Raw genomic sequence first — 17,564 nt, 5'->3', positions numbered from 1 at the left:
TCTTTACATTGGTTGAATTACAGAGGAATACAAAATTGCAATTATGGCCATACCAGTTTTCGTTCTTTACTCTTTTCATGATAAGGAGATAAAAATCTGCTGTTCAGAACAGAAACGTTAACAAGTAAAAAAATTCATTATTTAAAATAAAAAAACATAAAACTGCTTTTTTGCTATTCTAATCAATACCAGATTAGCAGAATGGCCACTTTTTACCCCCCCCCCCCCCCCCCCCCCCATCGTGGTGGGACAGGCCCTTTTCGAAACCACGGTTGCGGCTTTGTATTCGGCCTGAGGCTCCGTTCTCTCTCGTCTGAAGCCGGCCCTGAGCGCGTACACTACAAGCATGCGCAAGTTAAAACAACCGACAGGGCCGACGCTAGCCTGAGCCGAACCCAAAGCCAAATCTAGTCGTTTCAAAAAGGGCCACAGATTTTCTTGAATCTTGAGTTCAATAATGCATGCTGCCCTCTGTTGTCCAGTTTTGCTCAATATCAACATGGCGACGTTCATGAGAGCAAGGCGACTGCTCTTTTCTGCTGATGTTCTTCTGCAAGGAAGGTATGATTTTTGTCAATGTGTGTTACTTTTTCCTAAAAGGAACATCTCATTTGAGTAAAAATAATATACTAATTTATTTCATAACGAATGATAAAGTGGTGTCAGGATACGGAAACCTTTCCCTTTTGGACGTAAAATATCAAATTAATTAATTAAATTATTTAATTAAATAATAATATTAATAAAACCAATTATTTTACAATACAAAAAACAAATTATTGTAAAAATGTTTTCATTTTATTTATAAACAATAATTTGCAATAGGCCTAACTAACTAAGGGAATAAAAGGGCAGCAACAAGTTCTTACACGGCCGTTTTAAAGCAGGCAGGGTCGAATTGCCGTGTTCGGCTCGGGTTAGCACTGGTTAGCACACGGCGACCCTGCAAGGTTTTAAACGGACCTTTCAGAATGAGTCACTTGTACTCTTTTATTCCCATTCATTTTGTTTAAAAAAAAAATACAATTAGGCCTACAGACACTTTGACAGTTGCAAATTCGAGGTTTGAAATATTTGTTTCAAAAACTTTGTGAAGAGTCTGTTGCGTGTGGGTTGTGTGTCCGCGCGCGCGCTTAGAAATAGATTACACGCGCGCTTAGAATGAGATTACGCGCTGTTACTAATAGCTATGAATTGCGTTCCGCTTGATAATTGTGTACTGACGCGCGGAAGCCAGGCGGTTATATTTTAAACACTGGTCATTGTCAACTGTTTAAACACCCCCACGTGACGCTCTCTCCACCAATAGGAGAAGACAAATTGTCCGGAGTATTTATGAATGTATTATTACTCAAATTGTGTGTGGTGTGTGTTTTTTTACCTTTGATTTAATTTATTTTTTTGATTTTTTTAGTAGGTTTCTCAACTTTTGTCAATTGATTTTGCCGAATGCTAGGAGTGGGATGCTGCGTATTGATTTATATTATTTTCATTAATTTATTTGAGTAAACCATAAACTATGTAGTTAATGGATACATTATTTACATGATGGCAATTATTTTACTTATAATTTGACTGGCATTGAATAATATTTAGTTGCGAAAAGGTAACCGTATGAGTAATATTGTAATGATGATGCAGATCAATGTATGCCAAATGGACCTTTTATTTAGTTATTTACATTTAGAGGCTTATTTAGAGTGTAATTGGGCCTAAATCTACAATACTATATATAAAAATGATAGGTTTTACTACTGTCAGACTGTACTACAGTAGACCCAGTAACTGAGGCGCTGTACTACTTTTTTGATATTTGTAAAAAATTGTAGTCACTCAATTAATCAATCAATCAATCAGAGGGAATGTATATAGCGCCAAAATCAACCAAAGTTGTTCAAAGGCGTAGTGTACGATCGACAATGACAAATTTCAAGAAAAAATGGAATAAGGTCTACCTCTGCAAGAGGTATTTTAATTATAATTTAAATGAACTAAAGCAAATAAAACCATTAAGATTTCAACTGTTTTATAAACATTTTTTTAAATGTTTTTTTTTGGTACATCTAATAAAATACACCATTGCAATATGATTAGCAAAAATCACTATTTAAAGTATTGTAACCATGGTAACAGTTTTACACTGATTATTAAAATTATATTCTTTCTCTTTTTTTCTACCTAGGAATAACGGAAATTGGATTAAATCATGCAGGAACTTATCAGGTATGTATAGTCCGAGTCCTATGTGGTATTTTCCTGCAAGTGCAAGGTGCACGTGGCTTATCTGACTTTCATGAAAGGTTTTTTAAAGACACTGGACTGGACACCTTTGGTAATTGTCAAAGACAATTCTTCTCTCTTGGTTTATCTCAACATGTGCATAAAAAAACAACCTGTAAAAACTCATTTGGTCGTCAAAGTTCCAAGATAATAATAAAAGAAAAAACACCCTTGTCACACGAGGTTGTGTGCTTTCAGATGCTTGATTTCGGGACCTCAAAATCCATTTCTGAGGTCTTGAAATCAAATTCTTGGAAAATTACTTCTTTCTCGAAAACTATGTTACTTCAGAGGGATTCGTTTCTCACAATGTTTGATACTATCAACAGCTCCCTATTACTTGTTAGCAAGTAAGGTTTTGTGCTAATAATTATTTTGAGAGTAGTTAGCAATAGTGCCACTGCCTTTAACTTGATGACCTTTTTTTCTTAGGTGGTTCTCCAGCCCCAATCAGCAAAGTGCTTATTGCCAACCGTGGAGAGATTGCCTGTCGTGTGATACGCTCAGCTCGTAAACTAGGCATCCAGACGGTGGCCGTGTACAGCGATGCCGACAAGAACTCAATGCATGTTGCAATGGTAAGACCACGTTCTGTGTGCATTACTCAAGTTTCAGTTCAGACCCGATATTAGAAAATAGGGATTGTTTATTAATGATTGACATTACTGAGAACTCGGGAAAGTTTTATATGTTTCTCAGGCAAACTGCAACCTATATGTGACCCGCTACGTGAAAATGAGTCAGATGTCGCCCAATGCATTTGAATGGTTAACCTTGAGAACACTTACCTTTAGGCTATAAAGCTATGAAAGCAACAATTTTGTGATCATACTTATAATGTCTAATTTGTATCCTTTCGCGCGAAATGGTAGTTTAAAACATCACTTTACTTGTAACTTGTTTTTTTGAAAAAATGATGTATTAGCTAATTTCAAACATGTTGTCAAAGGGGAGTAACTCAGCAACGCTAAACACCCCAAAGCTTAGACATATACCAAATAGCTGCTGTTGGTGTGTTCTTTCAAGCCATTCATACAACTCAATCCTTGAAATTGTCAACATCTGACTCATTTTCACGTAGCGGGTCACATATATCCCTACATTGGGAGATTTATTGCAGTATTGATCCAGGTATTTTCTGGTTTGTTATAAAAGGTGAAGGAGAGTTATGAGAACCACTTTCTTATTGATATTAGTTAGCACCCTTTATTTAGGATGACATGATGTATAGGGATCTTTTTTTTGGTATGTTTATTGACAGTTTGAATTACATTCAAGTACAAAACCAAGATATCGGGTCCAAGTCACAATTGTCCTTGATGAGTCACAACATTCAAGTTCTTTGTCAAGACTCTCTGATTTTAAAACTGACAAATGTTGGTTTAAAACTGCTACAGTAAAGCATATTAAGCTTCCTAATATATATAACTATCTAACTCATTGTGAACTTTCATTTGTTTTCATATCCTAAGATGTATTACTGTAAACTACTCATAACTACAATCCCGGCCATATCTCGTTGGGCCTCCCTGCCCCCTTTCAATGTTGGTTCCAATTGCTGATTGTGTTCTGAGTTGTGTTCTGAGTTCCAATTGCTGATTGTGTTCTGAGTTGTGTTCTGAGTGTTGGTTCCAATTGCTGATTGTGTTCTGAGTTGTGTTCTGAGTTCCAATTGCTGATTGTGTTCTGAGTTGTGTTCTGAGTTACAGTCAACATTGAGCGGGGGGCGGGGGACAAATGTTTTGAATGTGAATGGGAAGTGCACAGGGAATCGTTGTATACAACGTTAGGAAAGGGTGGCCCAAGCATTTTGGCCGGGATTGTAGAATATTATTAACAAACTTTGTAAACTGTTTAAATGTAGGGCAGCAATAAAATAAAATGCGTGCAAATAGCGAACAAAAATAACTACAGTCACTGTTAATAAAAGCTAAAGTCACAATCTCACAGGGTCATTGGCTAATTGGAACAAAAAGCCCTGCTGACTTCAGATAATAAAAAAAAATGAGCAAAGGAAATATTTGAGATGTAGCCAACTGACTCTAGCTTTGCCCCTTTGCTTTGATCTTACTTGATCTGGCCCCAGAATCTGGAACAAACTTCCAGAATACATCAGAGATACCACCTCACTGCATACATTCAAGACACTCCTGAAAGCTCACCTGTTTCATCAGGAGGTGTATCATCAATAATGTTTCTTCTGTTGGTGCCCATACATCAGCGCCTATAGAGCAAACTTTTGATTTTGGCGCTTTACAAAATTTCTTTTGATTGATTGATTGATTGATTGATAACCTCAGGCGGACGAGGCGTACCGCATCGGGCCAGCTGCCTCTCAGCTGAGTTACCTCAATAAGCAGCGTATCATCGATGTCGCTAAGGCCTCGGGGGCTCAGGCAATCCACCCAGGGTACGGATTCCTCTCAGAGAACACAGAGTTTGCCGATCTGTGCGATCAGGAAGGAGTCATTTTTGTTGGGCCGCCGTCGTCCGCTATCAGAGATATGGGAATCAAAAGGTTGGTTGGATTTCGGTATAAACCTCTGAGATAAAATAATATAATAAAGAGGCCACTGTGAAATACTTCAATAAACCCTTTATAGAGACCATTCATTTCTGTATAATCTTAACCATGCCTGTATCTCACTAATGGTGTTCATTTTTAATCAATTTTGTTTTCAGTGAAAATGTCAACAAAAATAACATGAAACAGAATTTTATTGGTTGGGGGTTTAAAAATTGGGCTCTTGACCACTTTGTGGCTGCTATAGTCTCTAATCACTCCGTTGACCGAAGTTGCTTGAGATGAGCGCGATGATACATGTACACACGCCACACATGATGATCCCTCATGCAGCCAGCTAGTTCATCTGTAGTCTCCAACCCTGTATCTTCTTTCATCATCTTTACAATGTTCTTGATTGTATTGTAAACGAAATTAGAATAAATGGATTCCTTGATTTTTTGGCAGCACATCAAAAGGCATCATGTCAGCGGCTGGAGTGCCAATCATTGAAGGTTACCATGGCGAGGACCAATCAGTGGAAAGATTGAGGGCGGAGTCAGAGAAGATTGGGTATCCTGTGATGCTCAAGGCGGTCCGAGGGGGCGGTGGTAAGGTACGGTTGATGCCCATTCTTATTGAACCAGATACTCTGTCCAAGATACTCTTGCTCAAAGTCTCCAAGTGAAATGACCGGGATTCGAACCCCCCACTCTTGACTGCTGACATCACCAGAGCTAACAAATGTTATCCTAGTTCATTTAATTTTAAACTACTTTCTCAGCACTGACTCTCACCCCCTGAACTGATATTCTTTTCAGGGTATGCGCATCGTGATGACAGCGGATGATTTTGATGAGGCCCTGGACTCTGCCCGAAGAGAAGCTCTGAAATCCTTTGATGATGACGTCATGCTTGTGGAGAAATTTGTGGAGACACCAAGGTGTGTTGATATTAAAGTGACATTTGCAGCATTGATACTCAAAACCAAACTCTGCTGATCAGAAAAATGAGAACAACACTATTCTTTTGAGCTGTTGGACAATCACTGGGAGAAGATTTATCTGATTTTTCTTAAATGTGTTTAGCTTCAATACTCAACTAAATTGAAATATATTTTTTCTTATCAGCTTCATCTAAAAATGCAGTGAGGTGTTATTATTCAAAAACACAAGACTGCCTGACTTGCAGGGTTGTTTACTGGCCCGATGCTAAAGTCACTGGCCTCAGGCCTGGGGTCCAGTGTTAAATTGGGGCCCTGCGCCTCAATTGGACAGGGTCAGTTGTTTGGTCACCAAGACGTGTTAAATTGGGGCCCTGCGCCTCAATTGGACAGGGTCAGTTGTTTGGTCACCAAGACGTGTTAAATTGGGGCCCTGCGCCTCAATTGGACAGGGTCAGTTGTTTGGTCACCAAGACGTGTTAAATTGGGGCCATGCGCCTCAATTGGACAGGGTCAGTTGTTTGGTCACCAAGACGTGTTAAATTGGGGCCCTGCGCCTCAATTGGACAGGGTCAGTTGTTTGGTCACCAAGACAAGTTAAATTGGGGCCCTGCGCCTCAATTGGACAGGGTCAGTTGTTTGGTCACCAAGACGTGTTAAATTGGGGCCCTGCGCCTCAATTGGACAGGGTCAGTTGTTTGGTCACCAAGACGTGTTAAATTGGGGCCCTGCGCCTCAATTGGACAGGGTCAGTTGTTTGGTCACCAAGACGTGTTAAATTGGGGCCCTGCGCCTCAATTGGACAGGGTCAGTTGTTTGGTCACCAAGACGTCAACCTGATGATTAATATTCTTCTTTGTTTTGGCAGGCACGTTGAGGTACAAGTGTTTGGTGACAAACACGGCAATTATGTCTACCTGTTTGAGAGAGACTGTAGCGTTCAGAGACGACACCAGAAGATTATTGAAGAAGCACCTGCGGTTAGTTTTGATCTCAGTCATGTTCCTTGTATGCCGTACCAGTGATGAATGCTAAAAACATTCCTTGTAATAAAAGAGGACCAGACTATTTCTTCTATTTAACATAATAGAACTATTCCACAAAGTATCAGGGAAAGAAAAAGATTCTAAAGATTTTTACAATTTTTGTTTATGACTCATCTCAAGAGGCTCATGGCGCAGTAACACAATGAAAGAAGGGAAAGCTACGAGTCCTCATTAGGTGAGTCTTGAGGAAAATTTTGAACAATGCCAGTGATGGAGAAAATGATCAGTTCCATAAAATCATTCGTTCGCAGAAGTAAACAATCTATTACCCCATGTCGGGTTAGAGGCATGCTCTCAAAGTGTTTGGATTTGACCTTCATGGTTTTTTTTTCTTCTTTCTGTCCCACAGCCTGGACTTCCTGAGGAAGTACGGAGGAGTATAGGAGAGGCAGCTGTGAGAGCAGCAAGGGCCGTCAACTACGTAGGAGCAGGTATGGTTCAGCAAATAATGCTCTCATATTTGGTACCTTCTGGAGATCAAGGACAAATCAAAAAGCGAAAATATAAGGACTCCATGGGGAAATTCTGAAGACCAGGGTGCTCCACAAGCAATTTTGTGTACAAAGTTTATAGGAAAATCTTTAGTACAGGGACAATGGAAAGAACAAAAGATGTCTCCACAGCGATGCATATTTGCGAATGTGTGCTCTGTGTTTATCATTTGAGGTTATTAGAAGCAGACTTTCTTTTGACTTTCGAAATATTTCCAGTGATGGTTAAATAAAATAAGGTTGCTTGTTTCTTCAAATTGGAGTTGAATGATCCGAAATGCGCAACACCTACAGAGTGCCATGGTTGCGAACAAAAAGGTGTTTGTGATTACAGATCACCCTAAGGAAAGAAAAACGAAGAACTTGGTCATTTATTGACCGATCTCAATGATTTGTGGATTTTATGCAATGGATTTTAATAAGTAAGAACTTTGTTATTAATCACTTTTGTTGAAAAACATCCTCAAAGATATAATGGAGTTTGTGAAAATGGCCTTTAAAACAAAAGCTTTCTGTTGTGCAGGAACGTCTGCTTAATGCTCGAGTAGTCAAACAATGCAGTCCCCAAATGGTTGTTGAGGCCCAAATAATTTAGGAACCAAAGGGTTGTTAAACTAACAGCTTTGTTGTCTCACCAGGTACCGTGGAGTTCATCATGGACAGTAAGAAAAATTTCTACTTCATGGAGATGAACACAAGACTTCAAGTGGAGCATCCAGTCACTGAGATGGTAACGGCAACGGACCTGGTAGAATGGCAACTAAAGGTAAGATTGTAACCTGCCTCCAAAAATTGTTTTTCTATTTTCCAAACTTGTCGTCCTTTTTTTTTTTAGTCGTATTGTTGAGCGAGTGTTAAGGAGATGTGCATACATTCCAGCCTAAGAAGACCTTTTGTGTTGCTGTAATCTGAAATCCCCAAAAATAATTTTCCCAAAGTTAAAAAGTCAAATTCTAAAAAGAATTTCTGATAGAAAAAAAGGTGCCCTGGTCATAGGGCCAATAACATCCCTTTAATCTTTCTCAGCTCCCTGGGGTGTATACAGCCCTGAGCTGCCGTGATGCTCCAGTGGCTTTTTCAAACACACTATCAACCTCCACCCTTGCAGATACCCATTTATACACTTGAATGCATTTATTTTTCAATAGGTTGCCGGTGGTGACCCTCTTCCTCTCAGCCAATCAGAGCTCCGCCTTCACGGCCACGCCTTTGAGGCTAGGATCTACGCTGAAGATCCTGATAATAACTTCTTACCAGGCGCTGGACCCTTAGTCCATCTATCACCCCCTGAAGCAGACGAGACAGTGAGGATAGAGACTGGTGTCAGGCAGGGTCAGTCACAATGCATTTTATTTTTTAGTCCCAACTTCAATGAGGGATCCACTTGAGTTCTTTTCAACACTGTATCTCTTATCCCTAGTGAATGCAGCCCTGGGGAGGCCGCGGGAGTTTTCCCTTGGTTACTCCAGCGAACGTTAACACTGTCCCAGCCTACAATCCCGGCCAAAATGCTTTGGCCACCCATTCACAACAGGACAGTAAACACTCCCTGTGCCCTTCCCCCCCTGACTGAACATTCTCTCCCCTGTCCCAACATTCTCTCCCCTGTCCCCCCGATCAATGCTGATGGGAGCGCAGACCACTCAATGAGAGCAAACAATGAGACCGCACATTAAGAACCAACATTGGAAGGGGGCATGAGGGCTTAGGTGCAGGGGCCCAACAAGATATAACTATATCAAGGGGTTTCATCCACACGTTTTAAGAATACCCAGGGTAACCACTTACCCCTACTCAGAAGCAGGAGTGGGCATTCCACAGGTATGCCCTTTTGGAGGGGCAGACCAGATCATGGTGTGAAAAGGGCCGGCCATTCTTCCCGGGGATAACCCCAGGAACGGTGTAGTGCAATGAAGGCTTATGTTCCCAATCCCTCTAACAATTTTCAGCACCAAATGGCAGCTCAACACCTAAACTGTTTGACTCTGATTATGGTGGTATGCCTGATCCCATGTAAAGCAAAGTCAGTTTTACTAGTGCAGTCCTCAGGCCAACACCACACACACAACTTGGGATCATTTGCTGGGTTGAAGTACAACACTGAGCAGTGAACTGCCCCTTCAGTATATAAAAGTTCTTTTTATAATGTCATTAATTTTTTTTCTTTTTTGAAGGTGATGAGGTCAGCACATTTTATGATCCGATGATTGCTAAGCTGGTGGTTTGGTCAACGGATAGGACGAGTGCCTTGGAAAAACTTAGAAAAGCTCTCAGAAATTATCATGTAAGTGTATGATTTAGACTGTTGATACCCTCGAACAAAGATGTTGACAAAATAGAGAGACCGCCAATATACATTACATAGGGCTAGATTCATTCCTTCTTTCAGTTGATACGGAGCATCGGATGATGGCCCTCCAAACACGTTGGTCCTCCATTGCTGTACGCAGCTCTTCCCGTCGTAGGCCAGAGTCCCGGCACAAGGTGTCCACAAAGGTGGTTTGTGGTCTGCCACGGGAACAGCGACCCTGAGTAGGGGCCCAAAGCACCAGCCTGCTAACTGCCAGCTCAGTATGCTAGATAGCCCAGTTAGTAGAGTGCCGCCTAAATAATCCGGAGGTCATTGGCTCAAGTCCAGCCCGAGTTTGTAATTGTTTTATCATATCTAAGATTATGAACTACACAAATCAAGAAATTGTGATTCAGGAAACTAGAATGTTCTTCAGTGGAATGTGAACAAAATCCATGCATACAAAATATGTAAAACCATTTGATCAAGAGAAACTTGTCTTTTTTTACTCTTTTTTTTTTTTACTGTAGATCGTTGGTCTAAAAACAAACATCAGGTTTCTAGACGACCTGGCCAAGCATCCAGAATTCATTCAGGCCAACGTACACACAGGTTTTATTCCGCTACACGAAGATGAACTGTTAAAGAAGAAGGGCGCCCTCAATAGTCGGACATTGTGCCAGGCTTCAATAGCCATGATTCTCTTCGAACAGGACAGGGGTCAGAAAGAGGCTGTTTCAACCGGAGGTAAAGTTTCCTCATCCTCAACCTCAATCTCGCCACACCATTTTTTTATCCAGAATGTCTTGCTCGCCCCTGGAATTGGTTCATTAAAATGTGTTAGAATCTGTCACATTCTCGGATCGCTGTCATCTGTCCACTTGTAATCAATAGATAGTTCCAAACTTTGTCCAAGAACCAAATATCACGCATTGTCAATCCTGATAGTGAATCCCCATTTTTCTTTCTTCTTTTTTGTTTGGGGTTCAGATCCCTTTTCGCCCTTTGCCCTCGGAAGTGGTGTACGAGTCAACGAGGATCTGAGCAGGAAGATTACATTCACCGGTAAAGACGATGAGACGATTGATGTCATGGTGACTTACGGATCGCAAGGAAACTTCATGGTCAAGGTAATATAAACAAAAACCAGTCCTTTGACCGTCTGTAAACTAACTTAAAACTATGCCAGTCTGAATAAGGGAATAGGGGCCATTCAAAATAGCAACAAAATAAATTCTTCAAAATTGTGGGTGGGTGGGTCAAAAGAAACAACTGAAAATCGAAATATTTAGGTTTTTTTTAAGTAGAAGAAGAAGATAAACAAAATACCCAGTTGGCAAGGATCGTTGATTTCATTCCAGATTACACTACAAATAAAAGTCAATTGTTTTAGCCAGGGAAAAGCCATTGAAAACTACTGTTGTTGGAGACCTTTGATTTAAAGTATCTGGTTCATATGAGGCATTGCCTTGTTCTTCAGTGTATAGGTTATATTTTGAAGCCATTCAATATTTAAAAATCTCAATTTGTTATGATTATTTTTCTGCAGAATTCTGTGATTGAGCGAGCCATAGAATTAGGCCCCGTTTTATCCGAGTCTTAACTTCCATATTTCATTTTTGATAACAGGTTGGTGAGGAAACGTTTGACTTCCAAGGCAAACTCACAGCAGTGGAGGATAATTCCGCACAGCTAGTTGGGACAATCAACGGGGTGAAATCAGAGACAAAAGTTGTGATGTACGAGGGCGCTGTTCACCTCTTCGCAGAGGTAGGTCAGACTAGACATTCTACTCAAGCTTTTTTTTGCACTCTATTTCTATGGTTTTACCATAGAAATGGAGTGCCAGTGAGAAGCCATTCAACAAGTAACTGCCATCTGTGACACTCATAGAAGGGTTGTTAAGGCCGAGTCATACTGCAGCGATAACGAAAACGATCCTGACGCAATAAGACCCCATTCTAATTGGTTGAATCGCTCCACCTAGAATACGCCCACGCTTATTCAACCAATCGTAAGGCGTGCATTTTTAACTTTCTCGTTTCCGTTCTCGTTATCGGGGCCTGTGAGACCAGGCCATTATGCTATTCTGAGGAATCTGTTATCGCCTACAGTTGTCCTACATACCTTATACCGGTATCTGTACTTGTGAAGACAGAGACGAAGCTTGTCAGAGCTGTCTACATACAATAAAAATATGGGAGCACCCGAAACCTGATGTGGCAGGTGCTCTATTTACCAGAAGCATTGGTTGAAGGAACTGACTAAAGTTGATTGAACCCAACAAATAAGGGGGCATCTTTTATACCTGCCGCATAGCATAAATCAAATTTATGATACAACCTGGGAAGTAGCAGCAAAGGGATCAACTCAAGGGGCTGCAACTTTTTAATTTCAATTATCAAGTAAATAACCATTTACACGTTACATATCCTCAGGTTGGTGGGGTTGAGGCGACCCAACCTGTGCCAGAGTACCTTGGCGAATCCAGCTCAGGTACCATGGGCGACCGAGCTCCAATGCAGGGCGACATTACGCACCTCTACGTTGAGGCAGGAGCTGTTGTGGAGAAAGGGGACCCACTACTGGCCCTCGAGTCTATGAAAATGGAGGTAAGAAATCAGCGTTGTTCTCCTTTAACAGTGATTTGCTGACCAAATGCCAGTTAAAACACCTGAGGACCAGTTAGACAAATATTTCCAAGTGGTCCAACTGGCTAGTTCAGTGGTGGACACAATCACTATTTCATTTGAATTTTTACTAATAAAAAAGCTAAATGTACTTATTACCGATTACTGCCACGTCATTTGGATTGGATGTAAAGCTGTAGTTCCTGTGTGTTGTGTAAAGCACGTAAAAGAACCTAGTGCACTTATCTTAAAGAGAAGCGGTCAGCCCAGGTGTTCCTGGTCGGATCGGTAGAATATTGCGCCAAAACACCTCCTATCTGAATGGTTAAATGGTGCTATAAAGGCATAGGTCTCACACTTGTAGCACCTAGGGGTGTTATGAAGTGCTATATGTACATGTAAAAGAATTTACAAGTAGAACTATTATTTTTATCACATTTCTTCGACATTCTCGCCTTCATTTTCAGTATGTGATCCGCGCTCCAAAGAAAGGAACAATAGAGAGGATCTTGGTTGCCAAGGGAGACAACGTACAGAAGAACGCACCACTGGTCGTCTTCAACGAAGAAAAGTAGCGAAAATGCAAAGAGTAGGCTAAACCACATTACTCTTGTCATCTTGCGAGACAAAACCATAAAGTCTAGGCAGAATGTCATGAAGCTGTTAAGCTGAAAAGTCTGTTAAGCAGATTTCTTTGCTAAGCAAAGAAGTTAGTGGGGTACCAGTCACAGCAACAGTAAATGGATGGCGTTTTGGCTGGTAGCATATTTTTTGCTGATCAAGATTTTTTCTGCTTAGCAAGCTTTTGTGCTTACATGTTTGTGGAATTAGGCCCTGGTCTATATATCAGGAAATTGCGATGCTAGTTTTGGCATCACAAGTCTACACAGCAGCTACATGTAGCAGTTGTATGTATACCTTCTGACTGGCCCCACACAAAGAAATCAACAATATATGGAGAACCATCAAAATAGGGCTAGACAGCTCAATTGGTCAGGCATGAGGTTTGGTCCTTGGAAAAAAAGTAGGAAAATAATTCTTTGGCTGAACTACTTGTTCATATGGTGTATGGTTTTATTTATTTTTCAGGCTATATAATCACTATTTCCTTTTTCCTATTTTCCAACTGTACAAGGGCAAAACAAATCATAAATGAGTTAAAGCCGTTGGACACTTTGGTAAACAGTATTGTCCAAAGGCCCACACTTTGTTTATCACAACTTACATATAACAAACCTGTGAAAATTTAGGCTTAATCGGTCATCTGAGTTGGGAGAAAATAACAGAAAAACCCTACCTTGTTTTCGCACGTTTCGCCGTGTCATGACGTGTGTTTACTATAAGTCCGTAATTCTCGATGTCGAGAATTGATAATTTTTTAAATGTTTTCTCAAAAAGTAAAGCATTTCATGGAATAATATTTCAAGAGAAGTCTTTTACCATTACCTTCAGTAAACCCTGTAAGTTATTTGTAAATCTGTGAACTTTAATTTATTTTTCTGTTCCGAAAGTGTATAATGGCTTTAAGTATGAAGAATATCATGCTTGGTTGGTAAAGTGCCAGGACTACAATGTATAAACCGGAGGTCATTGGTTCAAATCCCGCTCTAGTAAACTTTTCTTCTATATATACACAGAGAATGTTTTGCGATTGTTGAGCACATTTCAACTTGAGCAAAATGTTTGTTTGCATTTTGTGATGTCAGGTTTTTCACATCTGCATGAAAAGTCCTCAAATTTGTTTCCAAATTCCAAATTATGTGTAGATTTATTAAGTATTAATTTGATGTTTTTATTTGAGACAGATATCCGATACAAAAAGCAACCTTATTCCCCTTAAACCTTTCACTGACATTGCTGTCAGATGTCTACACTGCTTGTATTCTTGAGGTAAGACAAAATCCTGTTTAAAAAATTCATGAAATAAGCTGTTTTTCTTATTTCAAGAATGCCTTTTTTAGCAGTGATAAAACACTCCTCTGTACATATGAATTATACTGTGACAGACATCCACATATTGTGCATGAAAGGCATCATGAAAGTATTATTTATTCAACTAACTTTCCACAATCAATTTGCTGTAATACAATGTTTGTAGTAGTGACCAATAAGACTAAACGGGTACGGGTCAACTCTGTCTGGGTGTTGCTGTGTACAGTTGATGATCATGAGGAATAAAATATAATATAATGTAAAAATCAATTCTTCTGTTATTATTTATTCCCTTCTCCTGTTGATCTTATGCTAGAGTAATATCAAAGTCTTAAATAGCGCACGTACATGCATCTAGCAACAACTAACTCAAGGTGCTTAGTATATACATTTATACAGAAAGAGAGGTTCTTGAAAGTTATGAATTCTGAGACCCAATTAAAGGTTTACAGGGTGCTGTGGCGCATTTAGCAGCCACAGCCAGGAACACCGGGGTGAACCCCTTTTCTTTTTGATAAGTGCACTGGGTTCTTTTACATGTGTTACAAAACACATGGGACCAACGGCTTTACGTCCCATCCGAAGGACGAAGCAATGGTTAGGTGTATTGCTTAAGGACACAAGTGTCATGGCTGGGGATTCGAACCCACACTCTGCTGATCAGTACTGGGATTTGTAAGTTTTTTCCACCATATTTCGGGACAATTTTATGGATCTGTTCGTCTTCAAACTTGCAGATCTGGGCCCATTATCATGGCTCTGCTTACCACTGAATTAATAATAATAACAATAATATCAAAGTCTTATATAGTGCACGTATCTCCCAAACAAGGTAGTGAAGGTGCTGAGTAAATACAAACTTTTTCAGAAAGATAGGTTATTGTAGTGATGGATTGTGAGACCCATTTATGTAGCACTTATAAGGGCTTACAAGGTGCTACGCGCATTAGGCAGCTACAACCAGGAACACCGGGGCAAACCCCTTCTCTTTTTGATAAGTGCACTGGGTTCTTTTACATGCGTTACAACACATGGGACCAACGGCTTTACGTCCCATCCGAAGGGAGAGGCAATAGTAAAGTGTCTTGCTTAAGGACACAAGTGTCACGGCTGGGGATTCGAACCCACACTCTGCTGATCAGAAACACCAGAGTTTGAATTCGGTGCTCTTAACCGCTCGACCACGACACTTCCAATTCTGAGCTGACGATGACTGCACTTAGGCCTACTGTGTGCAAGCGCCAAATTTCTGCGCTAGCTACAGTATGTAAGCGAAGAATGCCTAGTAAAATTCCAGGACCAATCACAAATCCAGTGTTGACAATGGTTGAAGTTGAGTACTTTTCAGTTGTGTACTTTTCAGTTGTGAAAGAAAATAATCGAGTACATGGGCTGACCTATACTTATACTTAGTTTAAAGACACTGGACACTATTGGTAATTGTCAAAGACCAGTCTTCTCACTTGGTGTTTCCCATCATAAGCATAAAATAACAAGCCTGTGAAAGTTTGGGCTCAACTGGTCATCGAAGTTGCGAGAAAATGATGAAATAAAAAATACCCTTGGTGGACGAATTTGTGTGCTTTCAGATAGGAAAAAGTCTGTTATTATTTTGGTAAATATAGGATATTTTCTCTAAAACTACGTCAGTACGTTACTTCAGAGGCAGCCGTTTCTCACAACGTTTAATCCTATCAACAGCTCTGCAATGCTCGTTACCAAGTCAGTTTTTAAAATAAAAATTTGTTTTGAGTAATTACCAAACATGTACCTTCCCTTTAAGTTTGTCTTTTCAGGCAATTTAATGGCAGTTTTGCTGAATTTTCTAATAGGAAAAAAAAAATTCTAAAATTAAATTAAATTAGAAAGAATACTATGGCTGATTAACGTCACAACAGACAACCAGAGTACATTTTCAGTTTAGTATCTGAGTACCGGTATATTTTCAGTTGAGTTTTAAGTACACAACTTGGGATGCAGCGTATTTTTTCAGTTTGAGTTTCGAGTGATGCCTTGTGAGAATTTTGGCAGCCAAGTACCGGTGAGAAAACCCGAGTACAAGAGTAACTGGATCAAATAAATAGTCGGGCCCCTTCTAATGAGTCTCTGCTGAGCAAAAAAGTCTACTCTTGCTTGAAGGCAAAGTATACCTTCGTTATAATGTAGTCCCATTAAAATGTAGTTATACACAATCAAACTATAAATCTCTGAAAAAAAATCATTTCATTTTGGGGACCATCTTTAATACAGCTGTATAATCTTTTCAAAGTTTATACAATATTGTGAACATTTGATAGATACAAAATTTAAGAGAAAAGAAGTATTTTTTTTTTAAACTTCAGTACCAAAATGATACAATACTCGCTCCTATAATACAGGAGTTAAACTGCCTCTAGCTACTGGGCAAGTGGTTCTAGTGGTAAAACATTTGCTCTAAAACTACAAAGGCTTTGAGTTCAAATCCCACCTGAGTATTATGCTCAAAAACTTTCTTCACAGGACTTAGGAAAGTACTGTGTATTTATAGACGACAAAAACACACAGTAAAAATGTCAAGGCAAGTTACTAAAGGACGATTTTATAAGTAATCTAAGGCAATTATTGACTAGAAAAATATTGCAATTTCAATTTAAGTTGGCAATTTTGAGAACTGATAGCAGGGAAAAAAATTCTTAAACATCACGTCACAAACTTTTAAAGTTTGGATCGTTCTTTTTACAATACAATTGAAGGAATCATACTTTAGTGAACAAATAAAGAATGGGTCCAATTAATATTTTTTATTTAAAAGTAAGATTTTTAAAAAGGCAAGCTAGGATAATATTTCAGATATTGGAGCTGAATTGGACGGATTCAAATCTATAATTAAAAAAATTATTCCGATAAAAACAAACATAAAAATTTGTTTCCATAATTTGCTTCCTCATATAAAAAGGTCCTTATTTCTAGTTTGAAACAAAATTGGACCATGAACTTTTGAAAATACAACACAACAGTTTTTTACCCAACAAAAAAAACAATCATAATTTGTACAGTTCATTGGAATCCATGAATACAGTTTACAAACCTCTAACAAAGAACAAAAAATACTTTTGAAAAAGAAGAAAAACGAAAGCAGTTATGATTTTCTTGGCCACATGATTATGAATAAGTTTAAAGATGAAAATTTTACATGTACATTTTATTATCAGATTTTTGTTTGTGGTAAGTAACTTCTTTAAACAGATTTGTTTCACACAAACAAAAAGGTATTTCATGAAAAATTACCCCTGTTTTGTGAACATAGATTAAAGACACTAGTAAGACACTATTGGTAGTTGTCAAAGACCAGTCTATGCATAAAATAACAAACCTGTGAAAATTTTTGCTCAATTGGTTGTCGAAGTTGCAAGATAATAAAAAAAGAAAAAAACACCTTATTACACAAAGTTGTGTGCTTTCAGATGCTT

General features: G+C 39.2%; 1 protein-coding gene across 1 annotated transcript; it reads left to right on the top strand.

The window, feature by feature from the left end:
- Nucleotides 1–489: 489 nt before the first annotated feature.
- Nucleotides 490–13,390, top strand: LOC117298917 (methylcrotonoyl-CoA carboxylase subunit alpha, mitochondrial-like). The gene is made up of 16 exons (XM_033782295.1): nucleotides 490–561; nucleotides 2,183–2,223; nucleotides 2,713–2,858; nucleotides 4,581–4,798; nucleotides 5,252–5,399; nucleotides 5,605–5,726; nucleotides 6,595–6,706; nucleotides 7,122–7,203; nucleotides 7,902–8,029; nucleotides 8,412–8,595; nucleotides 9,438–9,547; nucleotides 10,084–10,300; nucleotides 10,544–10,683; nucleotides 11,183–11,323; nucleotides 11,992–12,165; nucleotides 12,651–13,390. The coding sequence occupies exons 1-16, from the start codon at nucleotides 500–502 to the stop codon at nucleotides 12,756–12,758; spliced, it is 2,133 nt and encodes a 710-aa protein (XP_033638186.1). The 5' UTR covers nucleotides 490–499; the 3' UTR covers nucleotides 12,759–13,390.
- The last annotated feature ends 4,174 nt before the right edge of the window (nucleotides 13,391–17,564 follow it).

Source organism: Asterias rubens, chromosome 13 (genome assembly GCF_902459465.1).
Source record: "Asterias rubens chromosome 13, eAstRub1.3, whole genome shotgun sequence".
Taxonomy (NCBI): Eukaryota; Metazoa; Echinodermata; class Asteroidea; order Forcipulatida; family Asteriidae; genus Asterias; species Asterias rubens.
Note: the sequence above shows the minus strand (reverse complement) of the source record. Positions and strands in the feature narration are given on the sequence as shown.

Excerpts from the sequence above, each read along its gene's own strand:
- LOC117298917 (XM_033782295.1), top strand. The coding sequence starts at position 500 with ATGGCGACGTTCATGAGAGCAAGGCGACTGCTCTTTTCTGCTGATGTT. Across the intron at positions 7,204-7,901 it reads CGTCAACTACGTAGGAGCAG|GTACCGTGGAGTTCATCATG; the intron begins GTATGGTTCAGC and ends TTGTCTCACCAG. Across the intron at positions 10,301-10,543 it reads AGAGGCTGTTTCAACCGGAG|ATCCCTTTTCGCCCTTTGCC; the intron begins GTAAAGTTTCCT and ends TTTGGGGTTCAG.